The 21,306-nt window shown below is 43.1% G+C and overlaps 1 protein-coding gene across 5 annotated transcripts in view; it reads left to right on the forward strand.

Moving 5' to 3' along the window:
• Positions 1–464: 464 nt before the first annotated feature.
• The window catches only part of Dcun1d1 (defective in cullin neddylation 1 domain containing 1), a 37,196-nt gene continuing 16,354 nt past the window's right edge, over positions 465–21,306 (forward strand). Inside the window, exons 1-3 of one of the 5 annotated variants that reach the window (XM_016000178.3) lie at positions 465–601; positions 17,538–17,754; positions 19,248–19,416. In XM_016000178.3, coding sequence (XP_015855664.1) covers positions 17,580–17,754; positions 19,248–19,416 — 344 coding nt within the window. In that variant the 5' untranslated portion in view covers positions 465–601; positions 17,538–17,579. Of the gene's footprint in view, positions 602–732; positions 782–5,156; positions 5,294–5,569; positions 5,755–11,750; positions 11,830–17,537; positions 17,755–19,247; positions 19,417–21,306 lie in introns of those variants that run through there. The other 4 variants (XM_076573861.1, XM_076573862.1, XM_042278951.2 and 1 more) reach the window with 4 other exon arrangements.

Below are 21,306 nucleotides of genomic sequence, written 5' to 3' on the forward strand. Positions count from 1 at the left end.
TCAGTCTCCCCATGCTGGGATTACAGGTGTGCAAACCTGGCAATTTCCCTGACTTGGGGGACAGTTCACTAGCAATGAATCAAACAGGATTTTTGTGAATTTTATTACAAATCGACACAATATTTTTATTTGTACTTGAGACTCCCAAGCCCTAGAAAGGCAGCTTTATACCCCACATTCTATCCGTTTGATAAAGACAGGGGAGCGCTAAGAATTCAGTGCAGTATCCGTCTGTGTCTGGTAGAAGATGCCTGAGGAAGGAATCTGAAAAGCCAGGGGCCACCAGCGGTGCTCTGTGGACTCATGTCGGAGGCTGTGTTCTCCCCATTGAATTCATTCATTGAAACTGAAGAGTTGTTCAGGATGAACACCTGAGCAGAGGGATCACATCTAGGAAGGACTCAGCCTACTTGGGTGGAGAGGTAGGTGCACACTGGGACAGTAGGACATTGTGACATCAGCAGTGATGGTCTCTGAATTTCCTATTGCTGACCCACCCAGTCCACGCTGTTACTTGCACCAAGCCCATTCCTCTACCATGCGTGTGAAACAGCTCAAATCAGCAGATCCACATGGACCTTGAGGTGACAGGCTGGCTCTGGTGAATATTCCTCTTTTCTATTTAGAAGGTGACCTACCGCAGTATTACGTGTTTGTTGTGAAGTGGATAATGATGCCGAATTCCCTGAGGTTTTCCCTTTGTCCTGATTAAGGATTCCTCTTCGAATGGTTCAGAATGTGGAGGAAAGAGTCCCAGGCAGTCATTCCTTCAGCTTCACTGGTAACGTTTACTGGGGCAGGGGACAGCAAAGGCTTTTATTTCTAAGCACTCTCTCATAATTTTGGTGTGAATTGGGGCCCATGGCCCCCATAGAGTTCCTGTGGGCCATAAGGCCTAATCCTTAAAAAGCCCTTAAAAGTTATATTTTAGAGGCTGAGGGTACAGTACAGAGGCACAGGTGTGAGCATGTATAAGGCCTTGAGTTCAATTCCCAGCACACACAGACACAAACATGGTATAATTCTGCATCAATAAGCTCTGCATGTTACTTTACTCAGGCTAAAATATGGTGTAACAAATTCATTACACATTAAATAAGTAAGCCTGGGCTCAATAAGCACATTTTATGTAAACGCAGGACTAAATGGCACCCACCTAAGTTATGCATGAGAGGCTGGTGGCTACATATCTCAGACTTGTGCCTCGGAACTGAAGCTGGACTGTACGTTTCATTTTAACTAAATGAACTATCAGAAATGCTAGCAATCTGTCTTTTCAGAGTTCTTCTCTTTCTGCCAATCACAGATTCTAGAATTATAGACTCTTTGGTTTTACATGTTTCTCTAAACAGAGATGCAATGATTTTTATCAGTGAATATTTACCTTAACATGAAAAATATAAACTTTTGCACCAACATTTTCCAAACTGGTTTACCTTGGAATGTCACCTTTCTACAAATACTATGTCATTATAGCTATGGGTGTACAAAGAATGTGTGTATGCATGTACACAAGGTTGGATTTCAGCTAGGTGTTTCCATCTTATTTCTTTTTACTGAGACAAAATTCCTGCTATAAAAGTAGTTTTTAAAATTATGTATTTGAGGGGCCAGAGAGATAGCGCAGTAGGTAAGGGAGGCTGCTACTTAAACACAGGGACCTGAGTTCAGATTCCAGCATCCACATACAAAGGCATGCCAGCCTGTAACCCCACTGCTGGGGTGGGGGTGAGCTGAGATAGGAGGATCACTGGAGGTTGCTGGAAGCTAGCCTAGCTCCAGGTTCATTAAGAGACCCTGCCTCAAAAGAGTGAGGCAGAGTGAGGCAGAGAGTGATACAGCAGGACATCTGATCTCCTCAGTGGTCTCCACATGTGTTGTGCAAAGGTATGTGCACATCTGCAAACATACTACACACACACAACTTTCTTTATCTGAAAAAAAAACTAAAGCATTTGAAACAACATATTAATGAATACCTTTTGTTAATCAAATACTGTAATTTATACTTTATCTTCAAGAACCTGCCATTTAAAAAAATAACCAGAACAAGTTTCACAAATATGCTTATCTCACACAATAATAATGATTAATATTCTCCATTTCACATTCAGTTCTGTAACCTGGAAATGTAGTGATGTGTACCATTGCTATTGCATTTACCATATGACCATGTGTATAATATGCACCTGCCAAGGAGCATGAATATCTTATTACAATAAAAATTGTATGGACATATTATTATAACTTCTTTTGAGACAGGCTCTCACTGTGTAGCCCTGGCTGAGCTGGAACTTGCTATGTATACTGACCTGGCCTTCACTTGCATCTGCCTAACAAGTACTGGAATTAAAAGCATGTGCCACCACACCTGGTCCAGTTATTGCTATAAGTGTTTTTTTGTAAGATTTTTAAGTGCAGGGCAAACATTCTACCACTGAGCTGTATACCCACAATCCTATGCAGTCTTAAGACCCACGGAGAGCTATCTGATTATTTTCCTTTAATTTATCCAACTGCTGCTCCCCCCACCTTGTGTGAGTGTGAGTGTGAGTGTGTGTGTGTGTCATACACACACACACACACACACACACACACACACACAGACTGGGGGTGGTGGTGGTCAGCTTTTCACCCAACACTAAAAACTCAAAGATAGGGTAAAACACTTGCCTCAATAAGCATGAGGACTTGAGTTCAAACTCCAGAAGGTATGGAAAAGTAGGGCACATAGTTCATGTGTCTGTAATCCCACTACCTCTACAGGGAGATAAAAAGTGGTGGACACTGGAGAATCCCCGGAGTTCAAGGGTCAGTCAGTCTGGCAATATGAGGTGGAAAACAACAGGAACCCCACTTTAAACAACGTTGAAGGCGCATGACACCTGAAGTTGTCCTCTGACCTCCAGACAAATGCCATGCATCACTGACCCCACATACAAACAAAACAAACAAAATTACCTCAAAGATGTACATGATCAGGTCTTTGCCCTGGTCAGAGACAAAAGATTATCAGATGATGTCTTAAATCTAACAATATACAGTAGGGGTCATAGAAATGTAAAACAAGATGCCCCAATTGTGGAAGTCCAGAGTAAGAAAGAAACTGTGGTAGTTTAGAGAACACATTATAAGTGGATTGTCTGAGTTTAAGTCATAGCTCTATTATTTGCTGTGTAACCTTAGGCATATTACTTACCCACTCTGTGCTTCGGTGCTCCCTACAAATGGGCATAGCTTAGACCTAAATTTTTGCATGAGTCTCATGGGCTTATACAGTACGATACACAGGGAACCCTCACTCATGTGTGCCAGAGACAAAATAAGACCAAGCCAGGAAATATGAAGTATATCATGCTTAGCAGGCAAACATTGAAATCTGAGCTGCATTCGTGTGGAGGGCTATGACAAAGGCGGAAGACAAGCGGAGAAAACCCGCGGACTCCAGAGAAGCTCCCATTAGGATAGTTCTTGGAGAAAACCCTCGGACTCCAGAGAGGCTCCTGTTAGGATAGTTCTTGGAGAAAACCCGCTGTAACTCCAGAGAGGCTCCCGTTAGGATAGTTCTTGGAGACTGCTGAGGAAGAGATTCCGGTCTGTATTGCAGACAGACAACTCTGGGACAGAAGGAAAAGTATAGAGAAGATGGGATGGGGGACACATATCTTAGGCAGCTCAGCCTGGGCTACATGGTCAGACCCCACCATCTCAAAAGGGGCTGGAGGAAACAACTGATGAGAGATAATGGACTCTTGGCTAAGGGACAGAAGCAGAAGGCAGGTTGTTTAGGTGATAAAACTGACAAGCTTAGACTAAGGGAAATGAGGTTGAGCCATTGTGGATGGTTCTGATATTTAGCTTGCATGATGAAAAAGCAGTGGGGGAAAGGTTTGGGGTAGGTTTTGGCTTTGGGGGGGTCTGTGGAATGAGTAGAATTAGTGTTTAGGACACACCATGCAGAGCGTCAGTAAAGATTTTGGACTCATTGGGGGATATGAACAGGAGTCTAGGAAGTACAATAATGAAGAGATTCGGGCTTGGTTGTGGAAAGCGCATCACTGAAAAGCCAAAGAGTTTAGCTAGCAAAGAAGTATGGTCAGAGGAGGGGAGACTAGAAACAAGTAAAATCATGGAAAATGATGGAAATTCCAGGAGGAAGTGTTGAAATGCAGGAGAGAAAGAGGTCAAGTGGAACTAAGAATCGTCCCTTGGAACTGGCACTTTGGAAAGAGCTTTAAGAAAACCTACAAGCTACCGCTGCAATAATGTCTGATGGAGTGCAGCAAGAGACAGAGGCTTCTTCGTTAATATTTTAGGTTGCCAGGTTGAGTTCCTAGAGAACATCCACAGGTGTGACCCAGTTTCACACTTGCTACACGTTATTTTCTTAGGGCCTCGCAAGAAGTTAGCCACATCAGCGTACATATGCTGATGTCGGAAAGAATGAATGAATGACAGGTCTGCAGCGCCAAAGATCTGCCTCTGTAGGGCTCTGGGAGCTCCCAACACGTGGCTAGTTCTAAGCAGTAGTAGGAGGCCTTAAGGAGTTACAGTTGTCTTAGCAGAAACTAAGAATTGTCTTAGTAGAAACTAACTTCCAGGGCTGATCTGGTGTCTGTGCTGAGGGGAGCCCCATATTGGTGATGAAGATGCGGATGGTACTGTTGGGTGATATACACAAACATGGGCAATCTTGGACAGCTTTTTAAAGCGCCGAACTTGCTGTTTTATTTCCTTCCTCTGCAGGGAGCACTGTATTTCTTTCTCCTTGCAGCACACACGCGTCCTCCGGATCGCAGCTCAGAAGCCCGGCTAGGTCGAGCTTGGACAGTCCACCATGACAGTGACTCTAGGTGCAATAGTCTCCCGGATTCTTCCCCAAACTTACCCGGGAACTCTGCCGTGGAGCTATTAGGAGCGCACGGCGGACAGGACGCGGCCGTGATCGCGGCGCCCGGAGTGGGGGCGCAGGCAGGGCCCCGCCGCCCCGCGTGCCGACGCGCCGGCCGGCGCCCCGCTCGTGCTCGCAGTCACCCGCCGCGCGGGGCTCGGCGCATGGCCTCAGCCCCGGCGGCCGGGTCGCCCGGCTGCTCGCGCCACGGATGCCGGCAGGCCAGGCCGCCCACCCCGGGGCCCGCGCCCTCCGCCTCCCGCGGCCCGGCCGCTCCGCGGGCCGCCGCACTGCGCATGAGCGGGAGCCCGGCGAGCCCGTGAGAGGCGCCGCCGCCGCCGCCGCCGTCCATTCGCTGCGGAGCCGGAGGAGGAGGGGAGAGGTCCGGAGGACACCAACATGGTGAGGCACCGCGGCGCCGTGCCGCCCGGCTCGGGCCCCCAGCCCGGCCGCGCTCCGCTACCCCTGCTCGGCCGGCGCCCGCCTCGGCCCGTCCCTTCCCGGCGCCGCCGCTACGCGAGGGCCGGGCAGCGGAGCGCGGCGGGGCCTAGTCGCCGGAGCGGGGCCGGGCGCCGGGCGCGGAGGCGTTGGGGGACGGCCCGCGCCCCATTGTGCGGCCGGGCGGCGCCTGGGCAGCGGGCCCGGCGCTGCCTGGTCCCGGCCGGGCCCCTCGGTGCTGGCGGCCCTGGCGAGCCGGCGTCGGCCTTCCCGGTCCGCGCTGGCGCCGGGCGCCCGGGAGTTGGGGCGGCTCGGCAGAGGCTCGGTCCCAGCGAGAGGACTGGGAGGCTCCGGGCTGCGGACGGAAGTGCAGCCGGGGGACCCGAGACCTGCTGCCTTCCGAGCGTCTGCTCTATTTGCTTGGGGTGGGAGGAGTAATTGCTTTATTATAGCAGTTAGGGACCATTTGTGGTTCTTAAAAAACAGTTTGTCAAGTTGCTCCCCTCCTGGTTTTTGTTTGGGTGAGAAAAAGTCACGGAAGCTGGAGGACGCTGTAGTGAGCTGACTCCTTTGTCATTAAGTACCTGGCGCTGCTGGACACTGTTTTTCAGTTTGGAAGTATACAGTCACACCTTGTTGGAGTGTGACCAGGCAGGCTGCTGGGTGAATAGTAGAAGTGATAGGGGTCCTGTCGCTCCGGAGAGCAGAAGGGCCTCTTTGGGGAGGAGGGTGTGCTCCAGTCTTCAGTTGTGGGGGGTTGTTTTTCGCTCAGTGACACTTAAGTGGCCCCAGCCCCCAGCTGCTTTGGTCTCCTGTGTAGATTATGTGGTTTGGTCCCACAAATTAAAGATTTCTCTTCTGTGCTAAGTTCTTAAAACTTTATATTTTGTAAGAAAGCTTTCCTGTAAAGTACAGGATTAGTGTTTGGATTGAGAGTACAGTGTAAATTCAAAGACCCAACAGAGAGTCTGCAGTTTCTTCTTGGACAGGCCTTGGACATTACCCCTGAACCCCTAAGAGTTTCCACCCTCTTATTGAGGTGCTTGTAGCAGGCTGAGTTAATGAAGTGCGGGTCTCTGATGAACATTTATCATCGCGGTGTGTGTATGCAGCTTCCAACAGCCTACATCAGAGTCTCCTCGAATCCAGTGCCTGCCAATGCTCTTTGGGAATGTAGGATTCATGCTGTTTAGAGGAGAGCTCACTTTGGGTTTGGGCTTGTAGCCTTCTGTCCCTTTGGTTAATATTAAATTAGCTCGTTTTGGAACTTAGCCACAGGTCATGCAATCGTACTGGTTGTGACAAGATGCCCTTAACTTAAAGCACTTTCTATGCCTTAACTCATTTTATGTCACTGGGACTGTCTTGGTATGGTCTTGTTAGTTTAGAAAGTCAACATAGGCCCATAAGAATCTTACAGTAAGTTTATTTCATTATAAATTTGTAGTTTTTTTTCTCAGTGCAGTTGTAGGCTGTTAGGAGTTTTTGTTTGCTTTGTTTCTGGTAGGTGTACCACGGCTAATTTCTACAACATGAATTATTGTCAGTTTTAGGAAAGACATAAATGACTGAATATCTGAAATATTTCTATTAGAAAAAAATCCAGTTACCTGTCTTTCACACTCACAGAGAGACCAAAAATAACCCGGGCTGGGGATCAAACCTAGGCAGGGCTTCATGCCTGATAGGCAAGTGTATTTTAAGAAGTACTCAAAACATGTGAGTTTTTTCCTAGTAAGATGGCAGGACTGGGTTTGTTAGCTTCAAAAGTTGTAACGAGTTTAATAATTTGATGATTCTAATGGTTTTTAAATGTGTAAGGTCTATGTAGATTGTGTAGCCTATTTGATTTTTATAAATTACCAAAAGATTTTAGACCTATAGTGTCTTAAGAGATATCTGACTTGTCCCCTTCCCTTTATAAAAGTAGAAATGGAGGCTCAAGAAAGTTTTGAGGTTCAGGTTTGTAAGATGGTTATAAAAATGTAACTATTTTCTCCCAGCCTGTCATTTCCTAGTATTTGTGGTACATGTATAAGTCTGTAAAGTTAAGACTAGAAAGGAAATCTAGAAAAATGGCTGAAAATTGCACTTGAGATTAAATTATATTAAATAGGAAAATAACTATTAAAATAAATAAGTTAAGTAGCAAAATTAAAATTAATGGGTAGTTAATATTGTTAATTACTGTTTTAATGGCTTTAAAATATATAGACTTTGAAATGTATATTGTATTTTTTGCTATTTGCAGGCACTAAAAATGCAATATGTAAATCTGCCCTGGGTTGTTCTTTAGAATGTGTTGCATATCTTCTGTATAAGCGGCAAGTAAAGCAGGGCCTGACTGCTTCTAACATTCATTAGGTATCTGCTATATTCCTCACTCTGTTCTAAGCTTGGAGATACATCTGTATCTATCAGAGGGAAACCTGGAAAGTTAGAAATCTAGGGAAAGTCAAAGAGTAGACATTGTCTATATTTTCCTGCTACTATTTACGAAGTGTTAAGTGTAACGGGAAAAGACCCTATTAGGACAGAGGATGATTAGACGCACACTGGGGCATGGTGGAAGTGGGGATACAAAATAGCAAAATAGTGTTTGCGCTCGGTGGAGGAGAGAAAACTGAAACAAACTGGGAGTTGAGAGACTAAGCCTTGCAGGAATAGGGTGGAGAAGAGCTTGTGAGACTGGTAGCAGTGTATGAGTGTATGGAAGGCTGCTGGAGTGGGAGGGAGTGGAGTGATAGCTGGGGCTTTGTCTTGGGGAACATTGGGAGGATACCAGACTTTTGCTTCGGAGAGAGAAGCAGAGGGGAAGCCCTGCTAAACTCTGAGTGCTGTGGTAGTGTTTTTTTGTCTCAGGTATCCTGTTACAACATGATATTTTCAGACAGTCCTTTCCATTCAAGACTCTTATTAAAGTTCTTTCTTTCCTTCTTTGTCTTTCTCTTTCTTTCCTTCTTTCTCTTTCTCTCTTTCTTTCAGCTCTGGCTGTCCTGGATCTTACTCTGTAGACCAGGCTGACCTTGAACTCATAGAGATCCACCTGACTTTGCCTCCCTGAGTGCTAGGATTAAAGGCGTCTGCCACCACTACTCAGCTAAAGTTTTTTCTTCTGTAGCTTATGTGTACAGAGTTTTGAATTCTGTTTCACTATATAATGTTTAATACAACATTTTCCTCTAGCTGTTCAAGGGTTAATTTTAAAAATGTATTTTTCTTAAGTTGGATGTTTTGGTGATTTGTATGCATCTCAATGACTATATACAGAAAACTGGGCCTTTGAGGAGAGAGGCAATTGAGAGTTATTGAGAACATAGCACACGCTCGTCTTACAGCTTCTAACTGTATTCCTCCTCCCATCTGTGGAGCAGGAAGTATTACCACCTCCTGTCAGCATGGCTGGTGACAGCATTGGTGGTTCTTGGTGATTTGAGCAAGGTGAAGAGCTAGTATAGGAAAAAGCAGGGATTACAGACACCGTCCTGATTCTTACATGATACCTCCTCCAGGCCTCAGTTTTCCCCTTTAAAAAGAAAGAAAGAAAGAAAAAGAAGAAAAAGAAAGAAAAATCAAGCAACATTTCACTACTGGTATGGAATCTCTGACTAGTTTGACTAGTTTCTTATATTGAATGCAAGCAAGTTGCTTCTATATTAAATTCTATAATAAATCAAAGGGTCTGATGTAAACATTAAATATGTAATTGAAAATTAAAACTCTTTCGTGTATAGTGAAAAACATTGGAAATAAAATTAACTGATTGAGATTTTTGTTTTTCTTAATTTGTAAAAGACCAGGACTCATTTGAGTCAAGTGCTTCATATTACGGTCTCTTAGTGGGTGTGTACATACCTAGAGGAAGTCTGAGGCAGCACCTTTCACACATAGCTCTGAGGTGCTGAGGACCAGCTTAGGGGCTTGTGCCTGGTAGCCAAGTTTTCTATCACCATGCTACATCCCTGCCAAGAAAGTCTCTAAAGTACAGGATGTAAGGTTCTGGATATGGTGGTGCCTATTATCCCAGTATGCCGGGGCTGAGGCAGGAGGATCCCAAGTGGGAGTCAAAGCCAGCCTGGGTAACATATAATGTGTTCAGAGACAACCAGGGCTCTATAGTAAGACCCTACCTCAAAGCAAGCAGACAAAGGAGGAAACAATACAAACATAAATAGTACTATGTGGTATTCAGGCCATGACAGAGTCAACCATGACAGTTGATGAAGAGAGTAATTCCAAATAGGGCTCAGTTGCTGTGTGGACAGAAACAAGTTATTGAGTAGCTAAATGATTGACTTACCTCATTACTTTAGGTTTGTACCCCTCAACCAAGAAAAAGCACCTCCAATGACATCTTTCATTACTTTTGTGATTTAAATTTTTTAAATGATTATTTTTATTTTATGTGCATTAGTGTTTTCTGCATAATGTATATCTGCATTAAACTGGGGGTCTGCATTGTAAAATTTTAAGAGATTTACTCAAATAGTAATTTTCTAAAGAATTGTATTGAATTATACTTTTGAATCCCTCCCTACAGAGCATAGTGATCAGTTGCTGAAGTATATATAACCATCCCTTGTTAGGTTGGTATGTTTTAATTTTAATAAACATTTAAGAGGCTGGAATGTTGGTAGAGTGCTTGAATAAAGCCCTGGGTTTCGCCCCACCACTATATAAACTGGCCATGGTGGTTTATACCAATAATCTTAGCACCCTAGAGGCCTAGAGAAGAGGGTCAGAAGTTCAAGGTCATTTTTAGCTATGTATGGGATACATGAGCAGTCCCTATCTCCCATTTAGAGTATTGATTGCATTATTAGAGTATTGCTTAAGATTTGAGTAGATAAGAAAACTTAAAATTAGATTTCACTTTTTTTTTCTGGAGCTAAGGACCGAACCCAGGGCCTTGCACTTTCTAGGCAAGCGCTCTACCCCTGAGCTAAATCCCCAACCCCTAGATTTCACTTTTTAAGGATCTTTATGAAACAAATATTGCATTGGCTGTTGAATGCTAATCATTGTGGTTATCTATGAAACTTTTAAAATACACAGTTCTTTGGGGCTTTGTTGTTGTTTTTTAGAACTTTTTTGTAGAAAAATTTTTATGAAAAGGGCAAAGCAATTTTATTTATTTGTTTGTTTATTTACTTTTTAATTTATTTTTGAAGTGAGATTTCCCAGGCTGGTCTCCAGCTCCTGGGCTCAAATGATCTTTCTGTTTCAGTTTCTCAAGGGGCTGGGATAGTAATCATTACACCAACTTGAAGAGCAAAGTTACCTATTATGACTGCTTGTTAGATGCTCAAATGGTAAGGTAGGGAAGATCAACAGAAAAGTGACCACCAACAGTCAAACTGGAGGAACTTGTTCTGTCCTCTTACCAGAGTTAACTAGAAATGAGCGAAAATAACTTTTAAGTAGTCCAACACTTTCTGTGGAAAACCAAGACCTTATTCCATTTTCAACAACAGACATCTTTTGACTAACCTCCCAATTCTGAGGTGAAATGAAGAGAAACTTGTTTAACTGTCTATCAGTAGAACACTTGTTAAAAACTTTGAGTCAGGTGTGATTGTGCGTGCTTCTGATGGGCAGTGGGGACAGGATTGCTACCCAAGGCTACGTGGTGAGGTCTAGGCCAGCCTGGGCTACAGTGTGAGTAAGACACCGCTCAAACAGCCCCTGTGAGGAATATTCTCTGCAACCATTCTGAATTGTATAGATGTACTTTCTGATTATATCCTTGTAAATAGTAACTATACAGCATTCTTGACTTTCTGTTCAGTGGCAGGGTACTACCTGCCTCTTATATGATATAAACTATTATTCATGGTGCAGAAAACTAAAGAATGAATGATAAGCTGCACAGCTCATAACTTTTCAGTTATTATTCTACACCGTATTTTAGAATGTAAAAGAATACTCTAAGAGCTGTTTGTTTTAGCTTAGTATTGGAAATTGTACTCAGTCCCTTCAGTTCTGGCCATAACCTGTCTGTTTATATTTTCTATGTCCAGCCTTTTCATTGGAAAAGGAAACTATGACTTCCAGTAGCTGTAGGTCTTTCTGTCTCTTCAGTCAAAGCTATAGACTGTCATTTGTTTAAAAAACAGACTGTCATGGAACCATAAATATACTTTTCATCTTGTTTTATTACTTGTCTTAAAAATAACCTATCCCCTTACTCCCCCAGCAAAGCCCTAAATAGATGTTCCATCCCAATCCCTGTGTCAGCCTGGGGACTAGACGACGAGCCAGTGTTTAAAGGGCATTTGCAGTTTGAAGGCTGATATTGGCATTGAGAAGGGAAAAGTCAGTTCTGTTAGAGGAGGTGAATGCTGCCCTCCTCTCCCCGCACTCTGTGCTGAATCAGTGGCTGCACTTTGTAACCTTGTTCTCATTTGCCCATGAAGTTGTGCATAGAATAAATGGAAAGACTGCACCTGCACTCTTTGAAGGAAGGCACCGTGCTTTGGGTACTGGCTTTGCTCTTTTGGGTGAGTGTAGCTTCTACCCGGAGCCTTGTTTTCCTTCCCTGTAAGATGGGCCCAGTGAGACCCCTTTTCTGAGTTGTTATATGTAAATCAGGATGATCTGTTGCCTCTAAACTCAGCTTGGGCAGCTGAGTCGGTACTGTCAAGTTTCAGGCTAGCCTGTGGCCACAAAGGCCAGTCCTATCTCTTCCCCACAGATCCCCGCCATCCAAAAAAAAAAAAAGAAAGAAAAAGAAAAGAAAAATTGACTAGCACAAGGTCTGACACAGTAGTAGCTCAAATAAATATGGTCATTATTTTTCATTTACTATTTAAATAATTTTGTCTTGTTACCTCCCCCCCCCCCCCCCCCCCCCCCGCTTATTCTTGCTTAATTTATGGACCTATAAGACTCCTTACTGTATACCAGTTAAGGTTAATTTAATTCATGTTAAATGCCTGGAACTGTAAAACTTTGTTTACTGCAGCAGAGATTAGTTTTCTATGGGTGGAGTGGAACCCTTGCCAGGTAGGCCTGAGAGGAGACTCTTCAATGTCGACAATCCATGTTACAGTGTTCCTCTGCAGCCAAAGGAAAGGCATAGGCAGTCTACCCTTACTTCCCTGGAGCAGAACTTTGCCTGTAGGTGAAAGTATTCTCTTGCAGCAGATCACCTCACTGAATTGACTTTTCCTGCACTTTTGACCTGTGATCTGTGGAAAGGCCATTTGTAGTTGAGGGGTTGGGTATGGGTAACATTGGACTGTCTGCCACAGACTTGGTCTTACATAAGAAAACATAGCTTGCTAGACTAAAGCTAGCTCTTATAAATATCATGGGAATTTAAAAATGTTAATCACATCCTAATCACATTAGCCACACAGAGCTTTTTAAAAACTATTACATTTATGTATTTATGTGTGGGGGTGCATATGTGCCAGAGTGCACATTTGGAATTTGGAACAAGTTGTGGAGTTAATTCTCTCTTTCTACCATGTGAGTCTTGGGGATTGAACTCGGATCATCAGGCTTGGTAGCAAGTACCTCTACCGGCTGAGCTGTCTTAGTGGCACCTGCTAGACACAGAGTTTTTCATGAAAGTAACACATGATCATTAAGGTTGTTTTGTTTTTATTTTGAGTCAGAATCTCACTAAGTAGCCCTAGCTAGCCTGGGACTCGCTATGTGGACCAGACTGACCTGAACTCATAGATCTGCCTTCTCTGCCACTATACCTATATACCTGGCCTCATTAAGGTATTCTGATATTTTGAAACATTGACTTTTGTGAACTAGATATCAGCTAACTAGAATTGCATTTCAAAAAGTAATTCCAGAGCTGGAGATATGGCTCAGAGTGTAAGAGACTTAGCGCTCTTACAGAGGACCCAGTTAGGTATCCACATGGCAGCTCACAATCATCTGTGACTCCAGTTCCAGAGGATCCGATGCCCTCCCTCATCCAGCTTCTATAGGCACTTGATATGCATGCATGCCTGCAGGCGAAACACTGGTGCTCACTTTGAAAAGGTTCTTTGAAACTGTGGACCCGAGTGTCCTAGAGTTGAGATTGAGGCTGAGGCTGAGGGAAAGGGAAGAAGATGAACATTGTGGGTGAAAATTAATGAAGGAATTTTCGTTTTACAAGCACCGCTTCTCAGTCAAGTTACTTCTGTTTTGAAAATTTGGGGTGTTAGTTGGCCAGGAGGTCATTTTCCATGCACATGATTTTTCTTGGGGAGCATAATAGGAAGACATTATTATGATTTTATGTAATCTGTTCATCTAATCACTGTTTTGTGAGTTTAGTGGTAAAATATGCTTGAAGATGTGCTTGGCTAGATCTAAAACACCGTATTTGAATTTTTCGGATAAACCTCTTATTTTGGTGCTGGACATTAAACTTGCAGTATGTATTCTACCACTGAGCCACACCGTCTTTCCAGAAAGGTTGTTTTGTTTGTTTCTTTTCTAATGTGAGTCTTAAGTTTATTAAGTTAAAAAAGGAGGGAAGATTTAGGTACAAAGTGGTATGTGTTCACAGTCTAGGCATTTTTTTTTTATTTTGTAAAGAAAATAGATGAGTTTTATTGTTCAGATTATGGAATTTTTCTGGGTTTTCTTCTCCCACCCCTCTCTTTTCTTTCTTTCTTTCTCTCTTTCTTTTTTTTTTTTTTGCTCTAGAATAAAAGTAAGAATCCTAACAGAACCTGAGTATTGTGTGTCCTCTCCTGCTTACCACTGTTGACTTTTCTTGAAAACTCAGTAATGTCTGAGTGAGTTTAACACTTGTGAGGATTGATGTTGCACGGCTTAGCCGATTTACCAGCCACTCTGCTGTAGTCCTTTTCAGTACGCAGCAAAGGAAATCAGTCCACAGCACACATTCGACTGCCGAGTCTTTGAGGCTGTCTCATGGAAAGTGGTCTCCATTAGCTTTTTTATATAAATAGAGAAAATCTACAGCCAGGCATTGTGGCGTACACCTTTAATCTCAGCACTCAGGAGGCAGAGGCAGGTGGATCTCTGTGAGTTCAAGTCTAACCTGGTCTACAGAGCAAGTTCCAGGACAGCCAGGGCTACACAGAGAAACCTTGTCTCAAGAAACCAAATTTAAGAAAGAAAAATCTGCCCTTTCTTCCTCTTCAGTTTTTTTTTTTTTTTTTTTAAATCCACCCTCTTATCTCCTGTTTCTCAATCATGCCCTGCTAAATCTAGTGACCCTTCTCCTGAGGTTGGCCAACTTTTGATGCCATTCTCTCTTGGATTGAAACACCTTGCCCAGTAAATACCACCTGTGTGGCCTGGGAAAGGAGGGTGGGCGTGTTAGGATTCTAACCAGCTTGAGCAGAGTGCAGATGTAGTTTACCTAGGAGAGCCCTGTGGTCTGAAGAAAGTGCATCCTTCCGGAGGAAAGTGAGTGCTAAAACTTGCTCTAGGTGCGGAGCTGAGAGGAATGTGACAGCCATCCCAGAAGTGGTGGTGCTTATCAGACATTGCAGGAGCAGGCAGAAACGGGTATCACGTGACCTCTCAGCTCTCTGCCTCCCTCTATCGATCTTCGCCAGGTGCTGCCCAGTTGTTTATGAGGTTACAAATGGGTAACTAGTTGCTTTTGAAGAATGTGTTTATTTCCCCACAGACCGAAAGTTTACATTTGTGCCAGACGGAATAGTTACTGTATTAAAAACAAGTGGTGTGACATGAAATTAAGTAGTTCATGTAATGTTGTTGCTTAGTTGGACAAGACAGTCTTTTTATCTTTCCCCTCTCTGTCTTCCAATATTTAGCTTTCTGTCAGGAAGTCACCAAGGCAAGGCAGTGAGTGATTCTCGACTTGTAGAGTAGTTTAAGCTGTGCTTTTGGAGTTCCTGTCTCCAGCAGGGACAGTGTACTGGGCTCAATACTGTTGGATTAAAATCCCAGGTAGGCTAGACTGTCTTGCTACCTCCAACTTTAGAAGAATAGGCAGCGAGGCAGTGGGGTGGGGAGTTGGGGGTGGTGGTGGGGAGCTATGTAAGAAGTTTTATCAGGGTTAATTAAAAAGTAGTTTCCAGCTTCACTTTCTGCATTGTGCATAAGTGGCCCTGATGATAACAGTGACACCCAGATACTTTAAAGGTATATAAATATGTCAGATACCCTGTGGTTAGGGGGAGAAACTATGCCGTATTTCAGAATAATTTCCAAGGTTGAAATAAAAATGAGTTTCTTGTTTACTTTCAGTTAATTAACTTTCAGGAATTTAAATTATTTCCTTTTTTGTTATTTCATTAGGATTGTCACTGAATAATACATTTCAAGGATAAGAGTAATCCTGGATCTTTGAGAGATGCATCTCATGGATAGGCTAGAGCAGTGGTTTTCAACCTTCCTAATGCTGCGACCCTTTAACACAGTTCCTCATGTTGTGGTAACCCCAGCCATAAAATTATTTCCGTTACCACTTCATAACTGTAATTTTGCTACTGTTATGAATTGTAATGTAAATATTTTCAGAGCTAAAGGTTTGGCAAAGGGGTCATGACCCACAGGTTGAGAAGCACTGGGCTATAACTGAGGTGGTATCCAGAGGTGGTAGGCTTATAATTGAAGGGCAGCTAGTGTATTTTACAATTTCTCTTTCAGTGGAGGATAGTGGTTGAGGTTGTAATTTGTAACTCGTGCATTAACATTTGCAGAGAGAGGAGAGAGTGATAGATGAGGCTCCTGGGCATAGGTGGATTTCGTGTTCCGAGAGAGAGGGTTTGTTTTACACTGGATTTTGTAGTCTCATTTTCCCTCTGTGGTAGTGGTGATGCTTGTATCTTTGATAGTCTCCCCGAGACTCTCAAAAGCTTTTTAAATATCCATCAAGCAGGAAGGGTCCCGGAAAAATTACCAGGATTTGAATTTTGAAGGCTACTCCTGTTCTTCCCTCATTTTTCCTTTATAAGTTGGGCAAGTTTGGTGAACCAAGAACCTAGCCTCCGGGTCTGTTTTCTCCATGTTCAGATGTTGGAGTTCCAGGTGTGTTGCTTAAAAGACACAACGCTGTCTCTTTAATGTGTTTGACCCTCCATTTACATTATAGCATTAGAAGAGCCCAAGTATTTTACCGAGAAAACAGAAATGGGACTTGCAAGGAGGAAGAGTGCAGGGCCTTGTCCAGGAGCCCGGCTTGAGTGGGAGGGGAGAGCACAGTCTTTGAGGGCAGGACAGAGCAGAGCCTGATGGCCCTGTCTCAGAATCTTTGTCAGTGTCGGGCAAGGGAAAACTTGGGGCCTCTTAGGCCAAGCATGGAAAAAGAGAGCGGATTCCTTCTAGAGAAACCAAGGGAGACTCTTAGTGAGAGTGTCTCAGGGACCAGCGACGGCTCAGCTGGCAAAGGAACTGCCTGCCGCCAAGTCTGCAGCCTGAGTTCTCTCCCGAAGACATGGATGGGAGAAGGGAGAAGTGACTCCTGCAAACTGTCCTCTGCCCTCCACATCGCATCTTGACATGTGTGTGCCATAAGTATGTGCACATGCATGTGTGTGCACACCCTCCCCCACACATGTGCGCACGTACACACACTAAGTAAATGTGTAATTCAAAGACCCCTTTAAAGGAAGTGTCTAAGTAGTGTGGGTGCTTCTGATTTGAGGCAATTCTGGTAGCATTGTATGTTTCCTAAACACCACCCCGGAGAAATGTAGGCTGTCCTGTGCCATCGCCTCCTCCATTTGGTGAAAAGAGCACACTCTTGGGAGGGAGTGCTGGCCTGGGCAGTGGGATTGCAGCAATGCCTGTGAGTGCTCCTTGCCATGGCGGGTTGCCCCTGGCTGAGTGCTCTTGTTCTGTCTCGCTGGCCACCCTTCCAGGAGGCTGCCACCCTTGCTGTATCAGATACTTTTATTTTTTTTTATTTTTATTATTTTTATTTGTTTGTTTATTTATTTATTTATTTATTTATTTATTTATTTATTTTAGAGTTACCGAGGGCTTTATTAGAAGGAAGGAGGGGATAGGAGGGAGGAGAGCCAGGCCTCGGGGGAGGGAACAGAGCAGACAGCAGAGAGGAAATAGAAAAAGAGCTCAGGTACTTTTAAATTGTCTTGCTGATTGACGATGGATCACAAGGAAGTCATAGTGGAAATGCTTTCGTGGTTTGTGAAGCACACGTTCTAATGGCGGTGGCTTAGCTGCGTTGATGTGGGGGGTCGTGGTGTGTGACTTTGCACAGTCTCAGTCTGTTTTCTGGTTCTCCTAGAACAAGTTGAAATCATCGCAGAAGGATAAAGTTCGTCAGTTTATGATCTTCACACAATCTAGCGAGAAAACTGCAGTGAGTTGTCTTTCTCAAAATGACTGGAAGTTAGATGTTGCAACAGATAACTTTTTTCAAAATCCAGAACTTTATATCCGGGAGAGTGTAAAAGGATCCTTGGACAGGAAGAAGTTAGAACAACTGTACAATAGATACAAAGGTGAGTGCCAGATAACTTCACTGTGTTGAGCAAAGTTTTTCCAAGCTAAAGACTGGTTCTGAGACATCAGCTCCACAGACTGTGGAGTCAGTGTGTGCAGCAGAGCTACAGCAGATCCTGGAACTAGAAATACCTTAGAGATGATCTCCTTGGCGCTTAATCTCTGCTTGGCCTATCCCCATCACATAGTTTGAGAAGGGAAGATTAGAGGCAATTTTTCCTAACCTTGTGTTAGTAAAGTTTGCTGAGCCGGGTTTTAAGAAAGTCTGTGTCATAACTTTTTGTAATGTAACACATACTTTAAAAAACTTGAAAAGCTGAGCATAGTGGTACAATCCTGTATCTCAGAGACAGAGGAGTTGGATTGAGAGTTCAAGGTTAGCCTGGCCTAAATTATAAGACCATCTCTGAAAGGGGAAAAAAGAAAAAAAAAGAAAAAAAAAAGAGAGGAAAAGGTTAATAGTTTAGCTGTTCCTTATTCTCCTGAGAGTAACCTATGTTTAACAGTTCAGTATGAGTACATGCCTGTCTTTTGTTTATGCAAACATATATAGAGCCATTTTCAAAATTTCACCCAAGTGGGATTATGTTACATACATAATTCATGCTCCAAAGTCTTGCTTTATTTTTCATTTTTTAGTAATACGGGGAGTAAATCTAGGGCTTTACCATTATGCAGGCCAGGCAAATGCTCTGCCACTGAACTACACACCCAGCCTTATATGCATCATTTATCTGCTAGAGTCACTACCAGATACTTTAGACTTTAGCAAATCATATTTGGTAGCAATATAGGGGAATCTCTTTGTATATGTCTTTTTTTAAACTTCACAGGTTTCCTATTGTAAACATCAGATATTTATACTGTTGAGATTAAGATTGAATTGTATATTTGACTTTACTAGAACTTAAGTGATTGTGATAAAATAAATTTTAAGAAAAAAAGTTTTCTAATTTAATATTGTTAATTTTGAATGCCTGATTAAATAAAATAGGGGTGTGTTGACCCAAAATCCCTTGCCCTTGGTTAAGCAGATCTTATTTTATTTGTATGTATAACTTTTTCACATGGATAAGTGAGGTGGTTTTTTTTTTGTGTTTTGTTTTGTTTTTAGACAGATCTCATTATGTAACTCTGGATATTCTGGAACTCACTATGTAGACCAGGCTAGCCTGGAACTCACAGACATCCACCTGTTTCTGCCTCCCTAGTACTGGAAGTAAAGGGGTATGGCACCAAGCCTGTGGCTCCATAAGTGAGACTTTTAAACATTAAATGTCTGACTACTTTTACACTGTCCTGTACACTTTAATAGTGACTTTGGTTGTTATATGGGGAAACAGCTGTAAAAATAATATTGCTTCATGTCTTTGGTATATTGTGATTTGTTTTAAATAAGTAATTAAAATAAGTAATAAAACAGCATCTTTTTGTTATGACTATAACCTTATAAGTATTGCATTAATTTTATATTGTATTGGTATTTTTAAAGATCCTCAAGATGAAAATAAAATTGGAATAGATGGTATACAACAGTTCTGTGATGATCTGGCCCTCGATCCAGCCAGCATTAGTGTGTTGATCATTGCATGGAAGTTCAGGGCAGCCACACAGTGCGAGTTCTCCAAACAGGAGTTCATGGATGGTATGACAGAATTAGGGTGAGTATGTCACTTCCGTAGGAGATGATGACTAGCTAGGAGAAGGATGGAGCTCAATTTTTTCATCTGTTTTTAAATGGAAATTTAAGTTTTTACTAGCCCACAAACAGTATTGAGTCAGTATGTTGTTTCCCTGATATTTTCTGGGTTTGCCAAATGCCAGTATAACTTTGTAGCCTCCTCTAACTGCATTGTCCTTGAATCATTTGTTCCTAGGAGAGTAACTAATATTCAAATTACCTGACATTAATATTTATAGCAAAGTGAAATGAGCAAGTAAATTATTTCCTAATTTGAGGCAGTGTACTTTGAACTGGTAAAATACAGAATTTAAAAACTAGAGGGTATTAAATGCTTTTCTTCTACTTAGTGCCTTGATGGCTAGTTTGGCTGAATGTGTTTGAATAGGTAGATTGAAAAGTCATAGGTAAAGGTTTTGCTGACAATCTCTGTTTGATGGGACTGTAGAAATAGTCTGAAAGCTGGGCCTGGTGGGAAGCCCAGGAATGCCCAGCCCTCGGGAGGCAGATGCAGGAGTTCAGGTCATCCTCAGCGACAGGTGCTCAAGGCCAGCGTGGGCTACCATGTGAGATCCTGTCTCCAAAATCTAACAAAACAAAAAAAAGTTCCCATTAACCAAGCATGGCTTCATCCCAATACCTGCTTTGCCTACCTCTTCATGACCACTTCTGTGAGGGAGGTACTTACTGACCCCTAACAGGTAATAACACCAGGTGCTATTCCAGTCAGGACACAAGCAGGACTCTGCTTACTGAGTCTTAGGGCCCAGTCAGGATACAGCCTCCCCAGTAATTTGACCACAAAGTGTAAAGAAGTACTAGACTGTGTAAAAGAAAACCCTAAGGTGTAAAGAGGTGGCAGTCGCTCTCGCCACCCATGGGACTGCATTGAGTGAGCCAGCCAGACAGGCCGGAATTCAGTCCCTGGGGGAGAGGAAGGGCTGCTTCCATGCTGAATAAAAACTGGTTAGAGGTCAGTGGGTGGGTTGCTGTAAGAGTTGCCCCCACTGGTAGGCACTGCTGGGACCTTCCACACACTAAAACCATTTTCCTGCATTGACAACAACCTCGGTAAGAATCTCCTTTCCTCCCCTAGCCTTCTAGCCCTGTCAGTAGACCCTGACAGTGGGCGAGCTGGCAAAAATAATAATGTTCAGTGGTTTGTGGCTGACCACTGCAAAGCAGGGCAGAGAATGGTGGGCATGACACAGAGAGACAATAAATTGATAATGTGCCTGGACCCTGTGTTTGAGCCAAACCGAGCCAGCTGGAGTCTGCTGGGCTTCTCTGTGGCAGATGTCACTGGAACTTAGGGAAAAGGAATGTCACGGTCTATGGAGAATGCAATATAAAATATGACCTGAAATATTAGAGAGAACATAGAAGGCAGATAAAAAGCAGAAAGTTTAGAGGAGAGAGCAGGTTGATTTGTTTGTAGAATCTTTAAGAAATGGGATATTTCTATCATAAGGCCATTGTTGTGAGGAACTAATGAAGTACATGGACCTTTTTAGCTCTTTGAAAGTTTTGTAAATAGAAAAAACATCCTAATCCTACTTTAGGTGATTCAGATGAAGGCAGTACAAGCTTTAGCTAATATTTAGTAAAAGCAAGTTTTCCAGAAGAACGCTTCCTTAGCAAGAGACCTTGTTCTAGCTGTGGGGAAGCTAGACCTGTGACTAACTGCTGTGCAGCTGTGCCCACCACAGCGAGAGTAGCGGCTGTGGAGCTGAGTGTGGACGTTCTTATCTGGTCACTGGGGTAGAAGTGGAGTCTGTACGTCAGTGTGTTGAGTTTGGTGAGTTCATATATATAAAAAGTAATTCTAACATTTCATCATTCCATTGTCTTCATTAAGCTAACTCTAGAC

The sequence above is a fragment of the Peromyscus maniculatus genome, chromosome 6, assembly GCF_049852395.1.
Source record: "Peromyscus maniculatus bairdii isolate BWxNUB_F1_BW_parent chromosome 6, HU_Pman_BW_mat_3.1, whole genome shotgun sequence".
Lineage (NCBI taxonomy): Eukaryota > Metazoa > Chordata > Mammalia > Rodentia > Cricetidae > Peromyscus > Peromyscus maniculatus.